The sequence below is a fragment of the Erpetoichthys calabaricus genome, chromosome 3 (assembly GCF_900747795.2).
Source record: "Erpetoichthys calabaricus chromosome 3, fErpCal1.3, whole genome shotgun sequence".
Lineage (NCBI taxonomy): Eukaryota > Metazoa > Chordata > Cladistia > Polypteriformes > Polypteridae > Erpetoichthys > Erpetoichthys calabaricus.
In genome coordinates, this window is record NC_041396.2 from 160,293,234 (window position 1) to 160,313,797 (window position 20,564).

At 39.2% G+C, this 20,564-nt stretch overlaps 1 protein-coding gene across 1 annotated transcript in view; it reads left to right on the top strand.

Annotated features, from left to right (window-relative positions):
- The first annotated feature begins 1,974 nt into the window (after window positions 1–1,974).
- Window positions 1,975–20,564, top strand: part of rhag (Rh associated glycoprotein) — a 58,298-nt gene continuing 39,708 nt past the window's right edge. Inside the window, exon 1 of the mRNA XM_028797451.2 lies at window positions 1,975–2,189. Within this exon, the coding sequence (XP_028653284.1) occupies window positions 2,021–2,189 (169 nt within the window). The 5' untranslated portion in view covers window positions 1,975–2,020. The remainder of the gene's footprint in view (window positions 2,190–20,564) is intronic.

Here is a 20,564-nt window from a genome sequence, read left to right on the forward strand (position 1 = left end):
TTCTCAGCCAGAAAAGGGTGGAATGCTCTCTCCGGGTTGGGAACACATTACTGCCTCAAGTGAAGGAGTTCAAGTATCTCGGATCTTGTTCACGAGTGAGGGAAGAATGGAGCAGGAGGTTGACAGAAGGATCGGTGCGGCATCCACAGTAATGCAGGCTCTGCAACGGTCCGTCGTGGTGAAGAGAGAGCTGAGCCAAAAGGCGAGGCTGTCGATTTACCAGTCGATCTACGTTTGTACCCTCACCTATGGCCACGAGCTTTGGGTAGTGACCGAAAGAGCAAGATCGCGGATACAAGCGGCTGAAATGAGTTTTCTCCGCAGGGTGGCTGGACTTTCCCTTAGAGATAGGGTGAGGAGTTCAGTTATCTGGGAGAGACTCGGAGTATTGAGAAGCGTCAGCTGAGGTGGTTCGGGCATCTGGTCAGGATGCCCCCTGGACGCCTCCCTAGGGGGGTGTTCCGGGCATGTCGAACTGGGAGAAGGCCACAGGGCAGACCCAGGACACGCCGGAGGGATTATATCTCCACGGCTGGCCTGGGAATGCCTTGGGGTCCCCCCAGAGGAGCTGGAAGAGGTGGCCGGGGAGAGGTAGGTCTGGACTTCCCTGCTTAGGCTACTGCACCCACGACCCGACTTCGGATAAGCAGTAGACAAAGGATGGATAGATGGAGATATCAAGGAATCTTTTTCCCTCATGAGCTCAGAGCGCATGAAATGTTGCTTTGCAAACTCCAAATGAGTTGGCCAGTCTGTCATAAACAACTGACTGATGGGAGTGCTGCTGAGATGGTCATCCTTCTGACAGATTCTCCCATCTCAGCAGAACACTACTGAAACTCACTTTGACTTTGCCACAGATGGACTTCAATCAAATTCTAGAAACATCTCAAGGATAATTAAAGCAAACAGGAAACAAGTGCCACAGCAAAGAGTATGAACCCTTACAGAAATGAGAGATTTCAGGTTTTGATTTTTAATAAATTTACAAACCTTTATGAGAATATATTTTCACTTTGTCATTATGGGTAAATGAATGTAGACTGATGGACAAAAAGAGCAAATTTATCCATTTAAAATAAAATCAACAACACAGCGAAGTGTGCAGTAAGTGAAGGCGTGTCCATTTTTACTGAATCCACTGTATATCTGTGATGTGAGAAAACGGACATATTTGGAGGACAATTCACGGAGTGTGTAAAGTGTGCATAAACAATGACCAGGCTGGATTCAAATGAAGCTCCTAAAGCAGTTATTGACCTTCTCGTCCAACTCCAGAGAGATACACTGATCTGCTGCCCCAAGCAGATCGGAATTCAGCTGCTCCATTGCCCCTGTGCCTTACTTTGATGAGCTGAAGCAGTATTCCACTACTCTCCATTGTCTTTGCAGATTATTTATCCAGCAAGATATTTCTATTTCTTTTAGTGTTATTAATATATAAGTGTTATTAATATATTATATTTTTTTATATAAGATATAAAAAAGAACAAAAAAAACCCAAACTTTACAACAAATGTTTTTTTTACATTCATCTGCATTGTGCTTTTGATTAGTCTCTGGGGACTTTTGATACAGATCAGTTGTTAAATTAGTGTTTATCTGTCCCAGTCTTTTTAAATATACTGTATGTGCTTTATTTAAAACGAATAGTACATTTTTTGCAGAATATGAAAATATTAAGTGTGGGTTTGCTATTCACTTTAAGGATTTTAGTAGATAAAGCACATTATATATACAGCCAGTTGACATCAGTATATCTTTCTGCTAAAGAAATTATTTCCATGTTGACCTTGGTATGTGGGCTTCTCTTAAACAGCACACAGCTTCACAGTATTTTGGGAAGGAAACCTTTCCTACACCACTCAAAACTTTCCCACCCCTCTGTGGGTGGATGTTAAGTTGCAAGCCCCTACTTTTCTGCCCTGTCATTGGCTTTTTATGAATCTGCAGCCAATTTATAAACAGTCATCCGTTCCTTTTCTGTTATCAGGCACATGCAGATCTTCAGAGAGTCAGTATGCCATCTTCATACCAGACCAACATGAGGCTCAAGTTCCCTATCCTCGCTATTTCTTTGGAGATTTTAATAATTATTTTATTTGGGGTTTTTGTTACATATAAGGATATAAGTGGAACAGGTTCACATGGCAACTCCACAGACAACAGATTTCATGCTTTGTATCCCAGTAAGTATTTTAAAAATAAATTTCTTTTAATATATTTTAATAAATATTTCAGAAAGTCTGTAATATATGTATTTAATTAAAATACTTTTCAACCTATGACTAGTATGAAGGTTTGTCTCACAAAATTTCCACTTTACTTTAAATATTGTATTGCAGCTTTCAGTTTGTTGATAAAATTTGCTTTTCAGTGAACCCATTTTAAATTAGAAGTAAAATGACAATATCTGCCGTAATATTAATGTATTTTTATAATTCTCATTATATCACTATATTATTATCAATTGTATGTAAGAATTTCTTCCATGTTATGCCTAGAAAAACTCCTATAAAATATTTGGTTGCTTATTCTTCAGTGTCTTGTTTGGAAATGTTCAGCTAATACTATTACAAAGCAGAAATGAGAACAGTCGCATGCCATTCTAAAGCCTAGACCTTTTTTTTCTACTTGTTGTCCTTATTTTTCTCTTTCTTAGTGCACAAGCAGATTCCATGAATATATTTGAAGGTTTATTGAACATCACTCTGCCAGTGCTAAATAACACTCATTTTTTTCTGAGCTTCAAAGTAACTTGAGTCTGCATTCATATGCATTTGTAATATTTTTAAACAACAGTTTACGAAAGGCTGCATGCAATAGCAGGTCAAATGAGGTTATCACCTTTTCACTCATTGCCTTCCCAGACTGGACAATGATAGCTTCGTATTTGGTCAGGGTAACATTTTCCATGTGCTGTCATCCTGCACTCTCTCATGTGGTGAAGCAGATAAACAATATCAGGAGATCTGCGGTACCATAGAGAGCCACAGTGCCACTCTATAAAGAAAAGAAAACCCTTCTAAAGATACCCTACTAAAATGAAAGAAAAGTGCGTCTTCCAGTACAAGCCCTGTTTACATATTTCATTCTAATCCAGCTACCAGCTCATTTTTTAAAAAAATTACATTTGTTCTTTGAAAAGACATCTACATTTATTTTTTAGAGCTGAGTCTGTGAATTTAAAGTGCATTAATGAGTTAGGATGTGTGCTTGTCTTACATGTTAGATGTAACAGCTAAAAGATGTGTGAAAACATCATCCGTATCTTTTATAAGGGTCATAAATTATAAATGAACATGGATTTGACTTTATCCACTTTGTCGAGATGGAAGTGAAAAAATCTATTAACTTTTAAAGGCTGGTTAATGGAGAGTTTGCTTGGAATGAATATGAGAAGGTAGAAGCATTCACTGCAATGTAGGAGGCCAAAGTCAGTCATTCAGTCAGTCATTTTCCAACCCGCTATATCCTAACTACAGGGTCATGGGGGTCTGCTGGAGCCAATTGCAGCCAGCACAGGGCACAAGGCAGGAACAAACCCCGGGCAGGGCGCCAACCCACCTCAGGGAGACCAAAGTCTTCAACATAAAATGTAATATCTGCCATCTAAAGAAGCTCAGGTTGCATGTACTCTTCAATGTCTTTTGGTAGTATGTATTCATTTAGATTAGTCCAGTGGTGTAACGACTTTCAAACAGTTTGAAGTAGTAGAAACTTTTACAAAAATTTGTGTTTAAATATCCATCTTTAAAAGTCTCGCTCACAGAGGTAGGCAAGGAGCAGCACTGGATGCAACACCAGTTCATCACAGAGAACACACACACGCTTTAGAGGTTCCAATCAATCACTTTCTGATGTGAGAGGAAATCTGCTTGTGTTTTAATAAAGTCTACAAGCAGAGGATTTTAAGGCATTCAATATACATTTATTTATGGCTTACTTTTATGTTGTACTGATAACTACATTTTAGCCACAAACTATGTTTTCAACAGCCAATCAACACATTTATATATGAGAATGCTCAAGTTCAGGTTTATTGTCTTGTATACAGACTAAAACAAGATAATAATAAAAGATAACCTGTCAGTTATTAATACTTGAATTAGATGTTGGTGGCTTTTGAAAGTTGACACTTTAGATTGAGCTGAGTGGCTACATCTAGTTTTGCAGTGAATGTACTGTAGGTTTGATTCTTTAGCAAAAGGCAACTTTTGGATGACTTCTCTGACTGTATCATTCAAGTGCTACATGGTTGTAAACGTATAGATAGATAGATAGATAGATAGATAGATAGATAGATAGATAGATAGATAGATAGATAGATAGATAGATAGATAGATAGATAGATAGATAGATAGATAGATAGATCTTTATTGTCATTGTCACTTTTACAAAAGAACAACAAAATTGAAGATACTGTTGACTCAGTGTAAGGCATAAGAGTTAAAAAAACAAGAAAAGGAATCGTAATAAAAGTACATTTCAACTTACAAATTTCACTTGTTATATATACAAATTGCACTGGTTGACTTAAGGTCTATATTGCACATTGGGAGAATGATACGGAGCAGTTTTATTCTGAGTTCAGGATCATGATTGCTTTTGGATAAAAGCTGTTTTTAAGGCGGTTTGTCCTGGTTTTCATTGCTCTGTATCTCTTGCCCGATGGCAAAAGCTGGAAGAGGCAATGACCGGGATGTGATGAATCCTGTGAAATGTCTATTGCTTTTTTGCGGCATCGGGAGGTGTAGATTTGTTCCAGAGTGGGGAGGGTACAACCAATTGTTTTCTCCGCTGTCCTGACGACTCTGTGGAGCGCTTTCTTTTCTGAGGAAGTGCAGCTGCCGTACCACACACACAGTCCATATGTGAGCACACTCTCGATGGAACAGTGATAAAAAGCAAGGAGCAGATTTTTGGAGAGATGGTTCTATCTGAGGATTCTCAGAAAATACAGTCTCTGTTGCACCTTCTTCAGCAGCTCCTTGGTGTTGGTGCTCCAGGTCAGGTCATCCTCCAGCTCAATGCCCAGAAACCTGAACACCAGGGCCCTCCCCGCCAATGATGAGTGGCTGGATGTCAGTTTTGTTTTTTCTAAAGTCAATAACAAGCTCCTTCGTTTTTGTGGTGTTGAGGAGCAGGTTATTGACTGTGCACCAGTCTGACAGCCGCTCCACCTCGTCCCTGTATGCCAACTCACCCTCCTTGCCCGAGATGAGTCCGACCACTGTCGTGTCATCCGCGAACTTTATAATCTTGTTGCTATGGTGAGTGGGGACACAGCCATATGTGTATAGGGTGTAGAGGAGCGGGCTGAGCACACAACCCTGCGGTGTCCCGGTGTTGAGGCTGAGAGCAGTGGAGGTGTGAGGACCCAGCCTGACCCTCTGGGAGCGACCAGACAGGAAGTCCAGTATCCAACTACAGGTGAGTGGTGGAAGTCCCAGATCTGCCAGTTTGGACACCACTCGTTGTGGGAGGATGGTGTTAAACACCGAGCTGAAGTCCACAAAGAGCAGTCAGATGTAACTCCCCTGCTGCTCCAGGTGGGTCAGGGCAGCTTGAAGGGCTGTGGCCACAGCTTCCTCCGTGGATCTCTTTGCTTTATAAGCAAACTGAAATGGGTCCAGGTCTACTGGCAGACAGGCGATAACATGACTCCGCACCAGTTTTTCAAAGCACTTCATAATGACAGATGTGAGTGCCACTGGGCGGACATCATTCAGACTGTTCGTGATGGATTTTTTTGGTAGCGGAACAATGATGGAGGACTTAAGGCAGGATGGGACAGTGGCCTGGGACAGGGACTAGTTGAAAATCCTAGTGAAGATTCCAACCACCCCGTCGGGTCCTGCAGCCTTCCTCGGGTTCACCTTCCTCATCAAACTCCTCACCTCACACTCTTCCACCGTGAATGTGTTGCTATTGTGAACAGGCGGCAGTGATGGAGCTGCTGTTGGTGTCGCTTCAAAGTGGGCAAAGAAGATATTCAGCTCCTCTGTCAGAGAAGCATCTCCCTCAGCAGCTGAAGAGTTGCTGGATTTGTAGCTGGTGATGTGCTGGTCACCCTGCCACACCTGCCTGGTGTTGTTACTCCTCAGATGGTCCTCTATCCTCCTTCTGTATGCTGCCTTGGCCTCTCGGATGCCTATCTTCAGGTTCGCTCTGGCTACACTGTAGAGTGCCCCATCCCCAGACCTGAAAGCAGTATTCAGTATTGGTAACCTTTTCTTGTTTGATCATATCATAACAGAAAACTCACATCAGTATCAGTGGGTGACATGCTCTAGATGCAATGGCACGATTAATTTCTCATTTATACTCTGTAAGGAATGAAGCAGTCACTGTAGACTGTCAGAGCACACTGTATACAGTAACTGTAAAACGTTAACAAATGGCAGAAGAGCGTTTCTCAAATGCAACTTCCAATAAATCATTGATGAGTGTATAACTTTTATGCATTTATAGTAAAAACAGTAGTTTACAGCTTAGTTGACACCATACCACATTTTAGACATGCACATCTTTATATATATTACGCTACCGTGGCTGTCCGTTTGTCTGTCCAGGATTTTAAATCACCTGTAGCTCGCAAACCATTTGAACTATTGACCTGAAATTTGGTACGCATATACTACGTGATGTCTACTATCCACTTTAGGGGTGATGATTTTTATTACTCTTTTTATTTTTATTTTATTGTAGAATCAACTCTTGGCAGCGGTCGTACTGTGCATGTGTGCAGGCACCGTTCTCATCCCTACCACCTTTGCCATCACTCACCCTACCTCTTCAAATCTTAAATTATTCTTGAGGCAGATTGAAGACTTAAGTGCCAGCTTAAGTGAAGAATTAAGGAAAACGTACTAAGTAATTGCAACACAAATACTGACTTAATCAGTATTAACGCGAAAAGATGCCAACGAAAGAAGAGAAGAAGCGGGTCACTAGGGTGGAGAAAAGAAGAGCTGCTCAGGAAGCAGTAAGCGCATCAACCTCTGAACAAACGAATGTTAAACGTACAGAGAAAGAGGATGAAAACTAGGAATTCTCAAGCCAAGTGTATTCACTGCACGTTTACACCGTTATTGGTATGGAATAATAGTGCTCAGAAATGACATCTATTCTAGTGAACATATATTACATACAGTACTTTTAAATTTAAGATATAGGGAAGCAAATTAATTATATATTAGAATGGACATACAGTAAAGTTAGGAATTAATGGGGAGATTAATCAGAATGGAAACTGAAAAATATAGCTGTACTGGTGTTGGACAGCAGAGCTTTAGATGGTGTGTGGAATAAAACTCAAGAAGATTCCTTAATGATAAAGCAGTGTTATTTACTAAGCATAACCATTCTTGGCACAGAGAATGCATGCAGTATAGTGAATTAACCCATGACAAAAGATCAAAAGTTTATTTGGAAGATAAAAATACATAAAAATGACATGCATTAAAGCGAAGGAGGTTGGCACAGTGGTTAGGTTAGCTTCTTCACAGCAAAAGACACTTACTGTAGGTATATCAGTGTGGAGTTTCATGTCCTCCCTGTGTCTGAGAGGATTTTCTACTCACATCCCACACCCCTAAAGGTGTGCATAGTACATTATATAAGTGACTCTGAATTGTCTTTGTTTGAGTGTCTGAGCGAGTGTGCTAGTGATACTGGTTCGTTGCTTCCAGATGACACTGCCCTGGCTCCACATGATACTGCAAAGGACTCATGGAAATGGATAGATATAGAAAAAAGCAAAATAGAAACGGTCATTTTGAAACCGTTAAATGAAACATATAGTATAATGAATGAGAGCCTGAACAATAAAGCATCTTCATATACTCCTAAAACACTACTAAAAAACGCACTACAAACTGGATCAGAATGAGACCTGACCACAAGTAATACAATGCTCAGCCAACACAGAAAAAGACGCCAGTCTCCTGAAAGGCACACCCACCTTAAGTCACACATTTGGGATTTGGAATTGGTGTACTCAGATACAAGGAGAATGCGTAAACTCCTCACAGACAGTGACTGCAAAGTTCTTTATTCTTTAAAATGCAATAGTGAGTCTCTGAATCTGACTCCATCGCATCTTTTAGGTTTAAGCACTAATCACAGCTTTAAGTAAAGGATACATCTGTTTTCATAGCCCACTATTATAAGTTCAAAGGCACAGAGAGTCAGAGCTCATTCCACCAACAATGGGCCTAAGTCATGAACCAACCTTGGACAGGTCACCAGTTCCAGCCCAGGATGACTACAATTACATATAGATAAAACCTTCATTAAATCTAAGCCTCACATCTGATAAATATATGTCAGTAGGAAGGATATTGGCTCTATTGGCTGAGGAGGGCAAACTTAGAGGTCAACCTAATAAAATGCAATTCAGGAACGAGAGCCCATAGGTGAAGATAGTGAGCCTGGCTGTGCCAATACAAACAGGGCAGATTAATTTAAGAGATTAGTTGGTCCATCAAAGGTGGCTAGTAGACTTGGCATTGATGCCTTTTTTGCACATTAATGATTGAGGAATTTTCCAGATGATTACTGATTTTTATTAGCAATTGTCAAATGAAAATGTTTGCTGCAGCCTGCTCTAAAACCTGTTGAGTAGCTTTGATGCTGTAACATTATGTGTGTTGTGTGTGACTATATCCCATGGTAGGTAGCCATTTTCAACACTAAATATGTGATTTCAACATTTTAATCTATAGTACTGTATGCACAGTCACTGTCACCTTATCATCTTTAACACAAAAACCCAGGCTTCTGTAATGACAGCAAGTCACAAGTGCACCATAGTCTTCTTCCTCATACAGGTTTTGCAAGACAACATTTGTGATGTGTGAGCAGTAGTGAAGCTTTAATTCTGTTTTGAATTCTGACAGTATGCTTTTAAAGAGTGGGCCGTCCACTTCAATGAATGGTTATATGTCTCCAATAATTAGATCTGTGGTACATTTTGGACAGTTTCTTGGAATGTAGACAACCATTTGTCACTGATTGAATCAGGCTGCTGTCTTTTTGCATATCACTGCCATTACTCATTGTGGTTCCTTAACCGGCAATTGCTCCATCCCTTGGGTGGGTAGATAGATAGATAGATAGATAGATAGATAGATAGATAGATAGATAGATAGATAGATAGATAGATAGATAGATAGATAGATAGATAGATAGATAGATAGATAGATAGATACTTTATTAATCCCAAGGGGAAATTCACATACTCCAGCAGCAGCATACTGATACAAAAAAAAACCCAAAACAATATTAAATTAAAGAGTAATAAAAATGTATTCCACGGGTGGAATTGAAGAGTCGCATAGTTTGGGGGAGGAACGATCTCCTCAGTCTGTCAGTGGAGCAGGACAGTGACAGCAGTCTGTCGCTGAAGCTGCTCCTCTGTCTGGAGATGACACTGTTTAGTGGATGCAGTGGATTCTCCATAATTGATAACTGATAGGAGCGTGCTGAGCGCCCGTTGCTCTATGATGTTAACCTGCATCCAGCCCTGCAAGCAGGTCCTCCAACATGTGGGGAGAACTCAGGGGTTGGTGGTTGACCTCCCTCTTCTGAACCCACGCTGACTATTCAAGTCAGAAAAACTCCTGTAGTTGCAATGTGCTGCTCAATCTAATCCTTAATATATCAAATAATTTTCCTGTGATGCACGTTAAGCTTACTGGCCTATACATGCTTGGATCTCCCCGATCACCCTTTTTATATAACGTTATATTATCTGCCATTCGATTCGAACTAGTGTGATGCTGAGGTGTCACCCGCAGCGCTCTAGTCCTAATTTGAAATCTTGTGGTGGGTGCGGCAATGCGCTGTATCAGTGAATGCTCCCAACCCAACCAACTCCTTCTGGTATCTGCTTAAGTGTGTAATGAGGTTGATTGTGTTCCCAGAGTATGATACCTCAAACTTACAAATTGTTTTATCTTGTGGTTATTTGTACAGTCCAAAAGAACTCGGTTTATCCCCCCAAAAGTCTTGAATGTCTTTATTCGACATTTTAGTGTTAAGCAGGAGAAACAGGCAGGAGAGGAAAAGGAGAATCTAAGTTAATTATAGAGAAATACATTGCATCTCCTCTATCTGATCACCCTGTTCTATAGACAGGTAATTGATAAATTGAATAAAAAATGGTAAACACAAAGCATTAATTATAATTTAAATATGCCACAAGTATAAAATGTAATATAATCTATTCCTCAATAATCTATTAATAAAACAAAGTGCAGATTAATAATCGATACATCAATGTTTTAAGATATCCTTAGTGGTTAGATTTACAAGACAACAGACTTGATGGCATAAAACACCAGAATGGATTTCAGAAGCCCCAAAGACAGATAAATGCCAGATTTGCTGTGTTTCCTGGTACCCCAGTGCTGAAGCCAGCGGTCACCTTTGTCACAGTATCTTCAAAGGAAATAAGTGAAAACAATCCACTTAGTTTGGGCCACACATGTGCGGTAGCCTGTAGCAGCTCCAACCAAAGGAAGGAGCAAGATTAAACTGTTTTTGGCTCATCATCTAGCTAGAATAGTTGAAGGAGGTACTGGCCAAATGTTATGAACCCCATGGGATCATGTGGTTTCCGAGGCTGATGCTCTACCTCAAAAGGACCAATAAATATTATTTAACTCACATCAAATGGAGAGATTAAAAATGATCTCATCAGCAGGCTACAGCCATATGGCAACAGCCATAATCAAAGAAAAAGGGGAAGATACATTTGTGCGGAATCCATAAAAGTGGTGTGAAGAAGGCAGTGTTACTAAAAAGTTATTTTTGTGTTTATCTAGATACCATATGGGAGCTGAAGTATACAATGGGTTTATTATTTATTGTTTGGGCCCAGGTTTTGAAAGGTATGACTAATGTACCATCAGTGAATCCTGTAGGTCTTTATTATGATTCAAGATAGCTGGATGTGTCTTAACACAGTTGAATGAAGTCTATCGGAAAGTTGGACTATGGAAGAGATTTTCTCCTGAGGATCAGTCTTATGGACTCATAATGAAGTGCAAGGGAAGAATGGACAATTCCACTGCACTAAGGGTTTTCATAAAGGCAACCATATCCAGTTATTATCTGATTATCGACATTCCTTGCCTGATCACCCCCTAATGAACTGGAATAGATCGTGCCTCCCTTGTGTTTTAATTTTTTTGAGGATGATACATTGTCACAGACTGAATCAGCCAGCAGTGCAGGCAGAAAGATACCTCCACAATCAGAAAGATTGGTTGAGTTGGAGAATCTATTTCATCACAGTTTCAATATTAGTGTAACACTAAATGGTGGACATGATGCATAAGGCCAAATTAAAGTGTAAGAAAGGATCTTCATCATTTAATGATTATGATTTAGCATATTAATTATTTATCATGTATGCTGATCCTGGGTATGTTGTTAATCTGCATCCAGCCCTGCATGTAGGCCCTCCAACCTGTAGGGAAAAAGCTGGTGGTTGGTGGCAGAATTGGCACTCCAGCCACCATAAAAAAATCTCACACTGGTTCCATTCCAACTTAATTAGTGTGGCGCTGAGGTGTCACCCATTGCATGGCTGCACTCAGGTCCTAATCTGGGATCCTGAGTTGGTTTGTCATGTGGTGGGTGCGGCAATGCGCTGTATCAGCGAGTGCTCCTAACCTCTCTCTCTCTGGGTGGCATCATTCTTCTTCACAGCTCCAGGGACCCAAGTTTGATTCCATGTCCAAGAACTGTCTTTTTGGAATTTGCTATTTTCACATGTTCACATAAGTTATTGAGAGAAGTTTAAATTCACATCTCAAAGGTAGGCCAGCTTGTAACATTTAATGTGTCTGATAAGTGGGAGATAAGTATGACATGTGATGGAAAAGCATCGTATCCTTTTTGGGTTTCTGCATGATTCCCAGTAGGCCAAATATATAATCCAGCACTCTGTGAAAATGTAAACTGAGGAAATGTTTACATGACTTTGATGGTTGACTGGACAGCATGAATGCTCCTCCTTGGTAATGGATCGACTAGAGTGCACTAAATTGTTTATTTACAAAGCTCATCTCACTCAACATTGAAAAACATAAAGATGGGATGCTTGCTAGTAATATAGCAGGTACAGCATCTTACTTTAGAGAACTGTTTATGGTGATAATTCAAAATAGTGTGGAATGACCCCAAGAGTTAAACAAACTTCACAGCAGGAAAAAAGAGATAGTAATATGAGGACGATAAAGGGAGAACCCCAGTAAATCTATTACAGTGTATAGGAGCCCGGGAAGGAGCTCACCAGAGCATCGAGCCTGAGTAAACTGTTATAAAGCGAGGTAACCTTTTATTGTGTATTCAGTAGTCCAGAGCATGAAGTTTGTAGGAATGTAGGGGTTATTTTCTGCATTTACAGCAAAAATGGGTTGTCTTACTTACTCAGTAGAAAGGGATTTAAGTGTGACTACACACAGACAATCATTATGGAGGTCCAACATACTCTCACATCATACAAAGAGTTAAGGTCCAAGGATGGGAGTTTTAATGCATTATGGGCCACTAGGAGGAAATGTGTTTTTATAGCTGATTTATTGTATACTACAGGAAAGACTAGGAACTATGTGGTGGTTTTCACTGAACTATAACTTCACGACTACATGGGCAACAGTTTGCTACTGGAAAAGAACTGTGGCTAGAAGGTGAGAGAAGAGAGGAAGAGAACAAAGAAGACTGGAATACCCAGGGCATATCCTCATTTATAAGACAGGGGTCTCCACCAATCTTATTCTACTACTTCACCGGAATACTGTATATGTCTTCATTTCATTTAATGGCTGGGGTCATGTTTGTGGAGCAATTTGGGGTGAGGTCACTGTACACCGAGGGAGTATTTGTCATTGAATGAATAAAAAAATTAAACCATAAGACAGAGCTGGCCATACAGGAGTGTCTAGTAGAGTCAGCAAACACTATGCATTTTAACTGACCAGATTATGGGTGTCACAGACGTTTCTTTGAATGCACATCTACAGAAATTTCCGTTCAACTGCAATGTCACAGTGTTCCACAATTTATCACCAAACAGAAAAAAAAAAAGTTTAAAAATAGTGGCCAACCAGCATGCCCTGTCAAAGAGAAGGCATGCAGCTGATGAAAATGATTTCCTATGTTACTACAAACATACAGCTCACACACTCATGTAGGAAGACATCAAGAGCACTGAACAAACATCATCAAATGCAACACAAAAATACATCCTGTTTGCCTTTCCTAAATACAAGTACTCCATTTCTAAATTTTCAGATGGCTGGTCCATTTCCACTTCAACTGTAAAACATACTTCTTTGATCTAAACTCTGTGATATCTATCTACAATTTTCTTCTGGCCAGCAATTTAAAATATTACACTATGTTCTCCATGCCTATGAAGTGCACATACTGTAAATATATTTTAATGGCCCGTAACATTTAGAAATTGGGAATTCTGCATTGCACATGGAGCAAGTATTGAGCTTCCACTAAAAGATAGTGCCTTCAATAAATTCGGATTTAGAACAATAGGTGTCTTAGGGTTCTTCTTCTGCCTGAGTGCATGAAAAAATACACTGAAATAAACTCACCTTAATAAACTTGGAGCCCACTTTCACAACTGATGCTAGTCGACTCCAGCTTCAAGTTTAGGCAAGTTTCACACTACTACTTTTCCATTTATACACGTGATAAAGGAGAGGCATACAAGTCAACAATTCCTGCTTTGTACTTTAGCTCCCTTTTGTTAGAAGGTAGAAAAACATACATTTAACTCATCTTAAATGTAAAAAAAATCAACATTACTAATGCTTTAACACCAGTTAAACATACCGTAGCTATCCCTTCATCTTCTTTAGAGTTGCTGTACAACTTATTGAGCCAAACAGCCATTATGTGACCACATCTTTAGTGCCGTAATGTTTAGACTAATCCATTTCTTTTGAAATTTAAAAAATGACTTATTACATGTGGCCACTGAACTGAAAACATCTGTTGCTTTCGCTTTACAGTATCTAAAAACAGAACATTAGTAGTGTCAGATCCCATGACCAATTATTTAAAAAAAAAAGGAAAATACAAACAAAAGTTACAGTATGATGATAATCTTTGGAGTCATTTTAATTCCTTCATCAAAATTGCCCTTTATAATAATAAATAAAATTAGACTAACATAATAAACAGTATAAAGTAGATAATTATAAGGCTACAGTTTGAAAACAAGTTAATGCAGGTTTCGATTGGAAAATGAACCAAATGAATCTAATACAGTTGACCCATCTTTTCCTAACAAACTTATCTAGTATAGGTTCATGGGCAAACAATATTAATTTATCTTAAAAATAACTATATTATTTAAACTAAATTCATAGACAAATCTTCCTTGTGTTAGAAAATATCCTTTCTATAAATACACATTTTACTTGTGGAAATTCACCATGTTAGTTTCAACGTGTATACTGCACTCCCTATTTCAGATGATGAAGAATTTCAAGTGCTGCATTACAACACATTAAAGTACCTGATCGCTGTGACAGCACACTCTTGGAGACAAGCATTGCTCTGTTTAGTTTTTTTTTCTCCCACCTACACAGCCATGTCTCTGGCCACATTTTTCTACAAAATTACAATTACCCAACAGCCAACTGAGGCCCTTCTACCATAATTTCCAATATACATAAATAAGCTCCCAACCACACTCATTTCTCAATGGTTGATTTTGTCAAGTCTTAAGTTTCTCGTTGCTTCTTTTTGAATCTGTGTTCGTTTCACCACATTTTCATTTCTGAAGTGATTTTTTTGAACATGTGCATGCCCACAGCTTTGTGTATGCTGTGTATGATATTAATTTACGTCTTAAAAACATCATTTGGTCCTCTAGCTGCCGGATTCATATTTGAATTTTCTTATTAATTTTACCATTCCACACATATTAAATTAGGGGTTACAAAATTGGTGAACATCTCTTTCAGAATTATCAGCAATGTGACAGATTGACTTGCAGTAGTCACAGTTTCCATACATGTGGGTACAAGCAGCTCCTCTTATCAGCTCTTGTAAACTGTGGTGTCACTTTAAATTTGCCTCTCTAATTACATCAAGTTATGCAAAAAAAAAAAAAACAAAAAAAAAAACAATGGTAATATTTTCCAACAGAACAAATTCAGCATGGTAGAACATTTAGTTCCAGATAATAATTCTAATGCTCCTCCTGCTTATTCAATTTTCTCTCAAGAAGAAAACAATTTTAAGACATTTTAGTTCCGTTTAGTGATATCTGTTTCTTTTGCTGTCCTGGAGGAATTAAATTTTCTCACAGATTCTTAATATTTGAAGATATTTTACTTGTGAACTGTGAATAATATGTATTTCTTTCTTGCCAAGAAGACATTTTGTATGATATTTTGTGATATAGATATATGAACCCATTCTTATTTTTTATTAAACATTAGAACATTACAACAATCTAGATCAGAACAGGCCATTCAGACTAACAAAGTTCACCAGTCCTCTCCACTTAATTATTCTAAAAAAACATTAATTCTAGTTTTTAAAGTCCCAAAAGTCATACTGTCTACCATACTACTTGGTAGCTTATTCCAAGTGTCTGTTGTTCTCTGTGTAAAGAAAAACTTCCTTACATTTGTGCGAAATTTACACTTAATAGGTTTCCAACTGTGTCCCCGTGTTCTTAATGAGCTCATTTTAAAATCGATCAACTGTAATAATTCCCTTCCTAATTTTAAACACTTCAATCATGTCACCTCTAAATCTTTTTTGCTTGAACTGATAATTCTCAGCTCTTTTAATCTTTCATCATAATCCATCCCCTGTAGCCCGTGAATCAGCCTAGTTGCTCTTCTCTGGACCTTTTCTAGCACTACTACGTCCTTTTTGTAGCCTGGAGACCAAAACTGCACACAATACTCAAGTTGAGGCCTCATCAGTGCATGATAAAGGTTGAGCATAACCTCCTTGGACTTGTACAACACACATAATCTAATATTCTACTACTAAGCGTTGAGGTGACTACTAAATTCTTTTCATAAGGTGTACTCTTGATTTTCAAACATGCCATTGTATATTCAAACCTAACATTTTTACTCCCTATGTGTAATACTTTACATTTACTGACATTAAATTTCATCTGCCACAAATCTACCCAAGACTGTATGCCATCCAATTCCGTCTGTAATGATTTTAACTGATTCTACATTATCTGCCAATCCACCTATTTTGGTATCATCTGCAAACTTAACCAGCTTGTTACTTATAATCCTATCTAAATTATTTATATATATCAAAAATAGCAATGACCCTAGCACTGACCCCTGTGGAACACCACTCTTAACATCAGCCAATTACGATAAGGTTCCTTGCACCATCACCGCCTGCGTCCTGTGTCTGAGCCAATTCCTACCCATCTACAAACATCATGCTGAACTTCTACTAGTTTTAATTTGACGTTCAGCCTCTCCTGTGGCACCTTATCAAATGCTTTCTGAAAGTCAACATAAACAATACCATATGCCCCACTTTGATCATCGCCTTGTGTTGCTTCCTCACAGAATTCCAGCATGTTACTAAAACATGACCTCCCTCTTCTGGACCCATGCTGACTATTCAGAAAAAGTCCTGTACTTGCTATGTGCTGCTCAATCTTATCCTTAATAATTCCTCCCATTAAGTTTCCTGTGATGTACGTTAAGGTTACTGATAGTTGCTTGGATCTCCCCGGTCACCCTTTCGATATAACAGGATAATATTTGCAATTTTCCAGTCCTTTGGAATTTCCCCAGTGTGCAGTAACTTCCTAAAAATATGTGTCAAGGGTTTATATTTGTACTCACTAGCCTTCTTGAGAAATCAACGGTAAATATTATCTGGTCCTGTAGATTTGTTTGAATTCAGCTTATTTAACCTGAGTAGTACTTCTCCGTCTACAATTTCTATATCACTCTGTTTCTCTTTAGTAGTCCCATTTACCGGTGGGAGGTTACACACTTCCTCACTTGTGAAGACCTCAGAAAAATATGAATTTAGAGCATCCACTATTTCATTGTCTGCATCTTTTAATTCCGCTTTACTATTCCTGATGCACTTCACCTCCTCCTTGACTTTTATTACTAAAATACTGAAATAATCAGTTTGGATCGTCTTTCGCCTTACCTGCTATGTTCTTCACTAAATGTCATTTAGCCTCCCTAATAGCCATCTTCATGGTTGCCCTCATTTTCATATACACCTTATGATTCCCATTGCAGTTATTAACCTTATATGCCTTATACAACTGTTTTTTCCCTTTGCACCTTCTTTTTTAATTCTTTATTAACCCACTGTGGAATTTTTCCACATATTGGTATGTACCAGTCCTGCATTACATGTAAAATGTTTTTAAACCTCTTCCACCGCTCCTTGACTATCGCCACACTTAAAAGCTTATACCAGTCCATCCTCCTTAGACACTGCCACATCTGCTCTAAATTTGCCTTACCAAAATTAAACTTAACAGTTTTAGTCTTTGTATCTCCGCTCTTTGAAAATACTGAGAATTGAATTATATTTTGATCATTTGACCCTAGTGGTTCAATCAACTGTACGCCCTCAATTCTATCCCAATTATTACAAAATACTAAATCTAGATAGGCTTCACCCCGTGTTGGTGCTTTAAAATACTGTGTTAACAAAAGTTCACTGTGTGGGATACGACCCAGACACAGACAGGTGGACACCGTAGGTACAAAACCCAACACATGTTTATTCATATTATATTTACAAGTGACGGCACACAACCCAGTACTTCCGTACTTTCACCTCCAAAGTCCAGGCCTCACAACAATGTCTCTCTTCAGGTCCGCCTCAACTCCTCTCCTCTCCTCTCCTCCTGAGCTCTGTCTTTCTTCCTCCCGACTCCAGCCATCTAATGGAGGGAGGCAGCCCCTTTTATATCCACCTGGACATGCTCCAGGTGCCTCCCAATGAGCGCCTGCTGGCACTCCCCGGTGTGGCGGAAGCACTCCTGGTGTCCCAGGTCTTCTTCCCTCCAGCATTTCTGGGTGTGGCGGAAGTGCTAAGAGCCTGGGCTCCTCAGGCATCTAGGCACCCCCTGGCGGTGACCACGGGCCCCTATAGTTGAGCTTCCAATGTTCCTTTCCTGTTGTCCCCATAGCCACCACAGCGGTCGCCCCCTCGTGGTCTGGAGGAGGCTGGGTACTGCCCCCAGCTGCTCGCCACAACTGATTAAATCTAAAAACTCCTTATCATGTGCTCCGCTGTTTGCAAGGTTATCCCATTTAATATTCAGTTAGTTAAAGTCCTCCATGACTATAATATCCCCCTGTAAATTTGCCTTTTTAATATTACTAAAAAGATGTGAGTTCAAATTACTGTCTGCATTGGGCGGTTTGCAACACACACCTAAAATACGGCCTCTTTCCCTAATGCTTTCCATGCTTTTCTTCATTAAGATGGGGCTCATCGTTCAACTGAAGAGGACTTGCATTTACATTTTGTTTGACATAAATAGCAACCCCACTGCCTTTTCTTTTCTGCCTATCCTTCCAATAGAATGTGTATCTCTGAATATTATACTCATCCCCATCTTTGTTATTTGGTCAGGTTTCCATTATTTCTATTATATTCCTGTAAATACAACTCCAACTGACTTGTTTTATTTTTGACACTTCTAGAATTAAGGCAAGCTATTTTTAATGTTACTCATATTATATGGATTGATATGATTCCTTGACCCACTTTTTTAGTCTGAATACATGATTTGCTGTCAGTCAATTTATGTCTGACTTGTAATGATTCTTATTTTCAAGTCCATTGTCTAAGTCTAGTTTCAGACCTGCAACTGCAGTATACCATTTTGTAATGCCGAGTCTATTAACTTAATACTCTCAATCTTTTCTGAGAGTTACAATGCAGCAGCTTGGTTCTGATGATTTACGGATTGTCAAGGGTAATTTTTTTTAACTACTCTGTTTTGTAACATTCTTTTTGTTGACACACCAGGTACTGACTATACTAATGCTTGTTGGGTCTGAAAGTCACACTTTCATTAAAGTACTGCCAAGGTTTGACCTCTGCCATGTCCATGGCCACACCTTCAAACACTACTCCTAGCACTAAGACACACCTACCACATGGAACTGGTTTCTGTCTGACTCTCAAAGTTATAAATATTTGGAAACTGAAATTATCTAGTAGTTAACTGAGTCCTATTAACTTTAGCTGTCAGTACATACCAGTGGCATTCTTTACATTATATTTAATAGTATTATTTTGGTATATGGCGGCACGGTGGCGCAGTGGGTAGCGCTGCTGCCTCGCAGTTGGGAGACCTGGGGACCCGGGTTCGCTTCCCAGGTCCTCCCTGTGTGGAGTTTGCATGTTCTCCCCGTGTCTGCATGGGTTTCCTCCCGCAGTCCACAGACATGCAGGTTAGGTGGATTGGCGATTCTAAATTGGCCCTAGTGTGTGCTTGGTGTGTGTCCTGCGGTGGGTTGGCACCCTGCCCAGGATTGTTTCCTGCCTAGTGCCATGTGTTGGCTGGGATTGGCTCCAGCAGACCCCCGTGACCCTGTGTTCGGATTCAGCGGGTTGGGAAATGGATGGATGGATGGATTTTGGTATATTTTACATTTTTAATATTTATTTGTATGCATATGAAAATAAGCTCTAAAATCTATGAGTACAGTTAGCTTGCTGGTGAAGTGGTTTTCTCTGCAGCCCATTGTTTTGGAATCCTTGGCCTGAATCTTGGGCCACACACTGTCTCAGAATTTTGTGAATTTCCCTTTGTCTTTTTTTTGAATCCCCTTATTCTTTTAGGGTACTCACATCTTCTATATTCCAAGAATGTGCATCCCATGATAATTTACAACTCCAAACTGACCCACCATGTACTTTGTAACTCTAAACTAGCCAACCTTAAAGTGAGCGAGTGTGCCCTGTCATGTACTGGCATCTTCTTGGGAAGTGGTTCCTGTTTTATGCCATATGTTTCTAGAATAGACAACAGTGACCATTAAGTCTGAAATTGATTCAATAGATTAAAAAATGAGCGGACAGATTAACAAGCACAGTTCATTTGGTTTAACTGTAGCTTAAGCTAGTTTGTAAGAAAAGCATAATAACGCTTGTCTCAGGTATTTACAATAATTGATTTATTATCATGTAATACTAACACAAGTATAGTATATCGAAATATCTGAACTTTTTGGAGTGTGAATCATCTGTTTAGTCAAAAATTCTGTACTGGAACACACAGCTCTGTTATATTTGAGATAAATGAGAAAGTAGGTCCAGTTAGAGAAGAATTTAAAAAGAGAGCAGCAGAGATTTGCAAATATTTGATTTACTGGTTAGCCAAAAGGATGGTAAGTTTCGTACCTGTATCAGTTACATGAGAAAAGAATCTGTTTCCCAAGCTTTCCAATACACAGAGAATTGTACCACACATCATCAAAAATCATTTAAAACAAAACAAAATCAAAATCAAATTGTTTTCCTAATAGTCTGCTGAA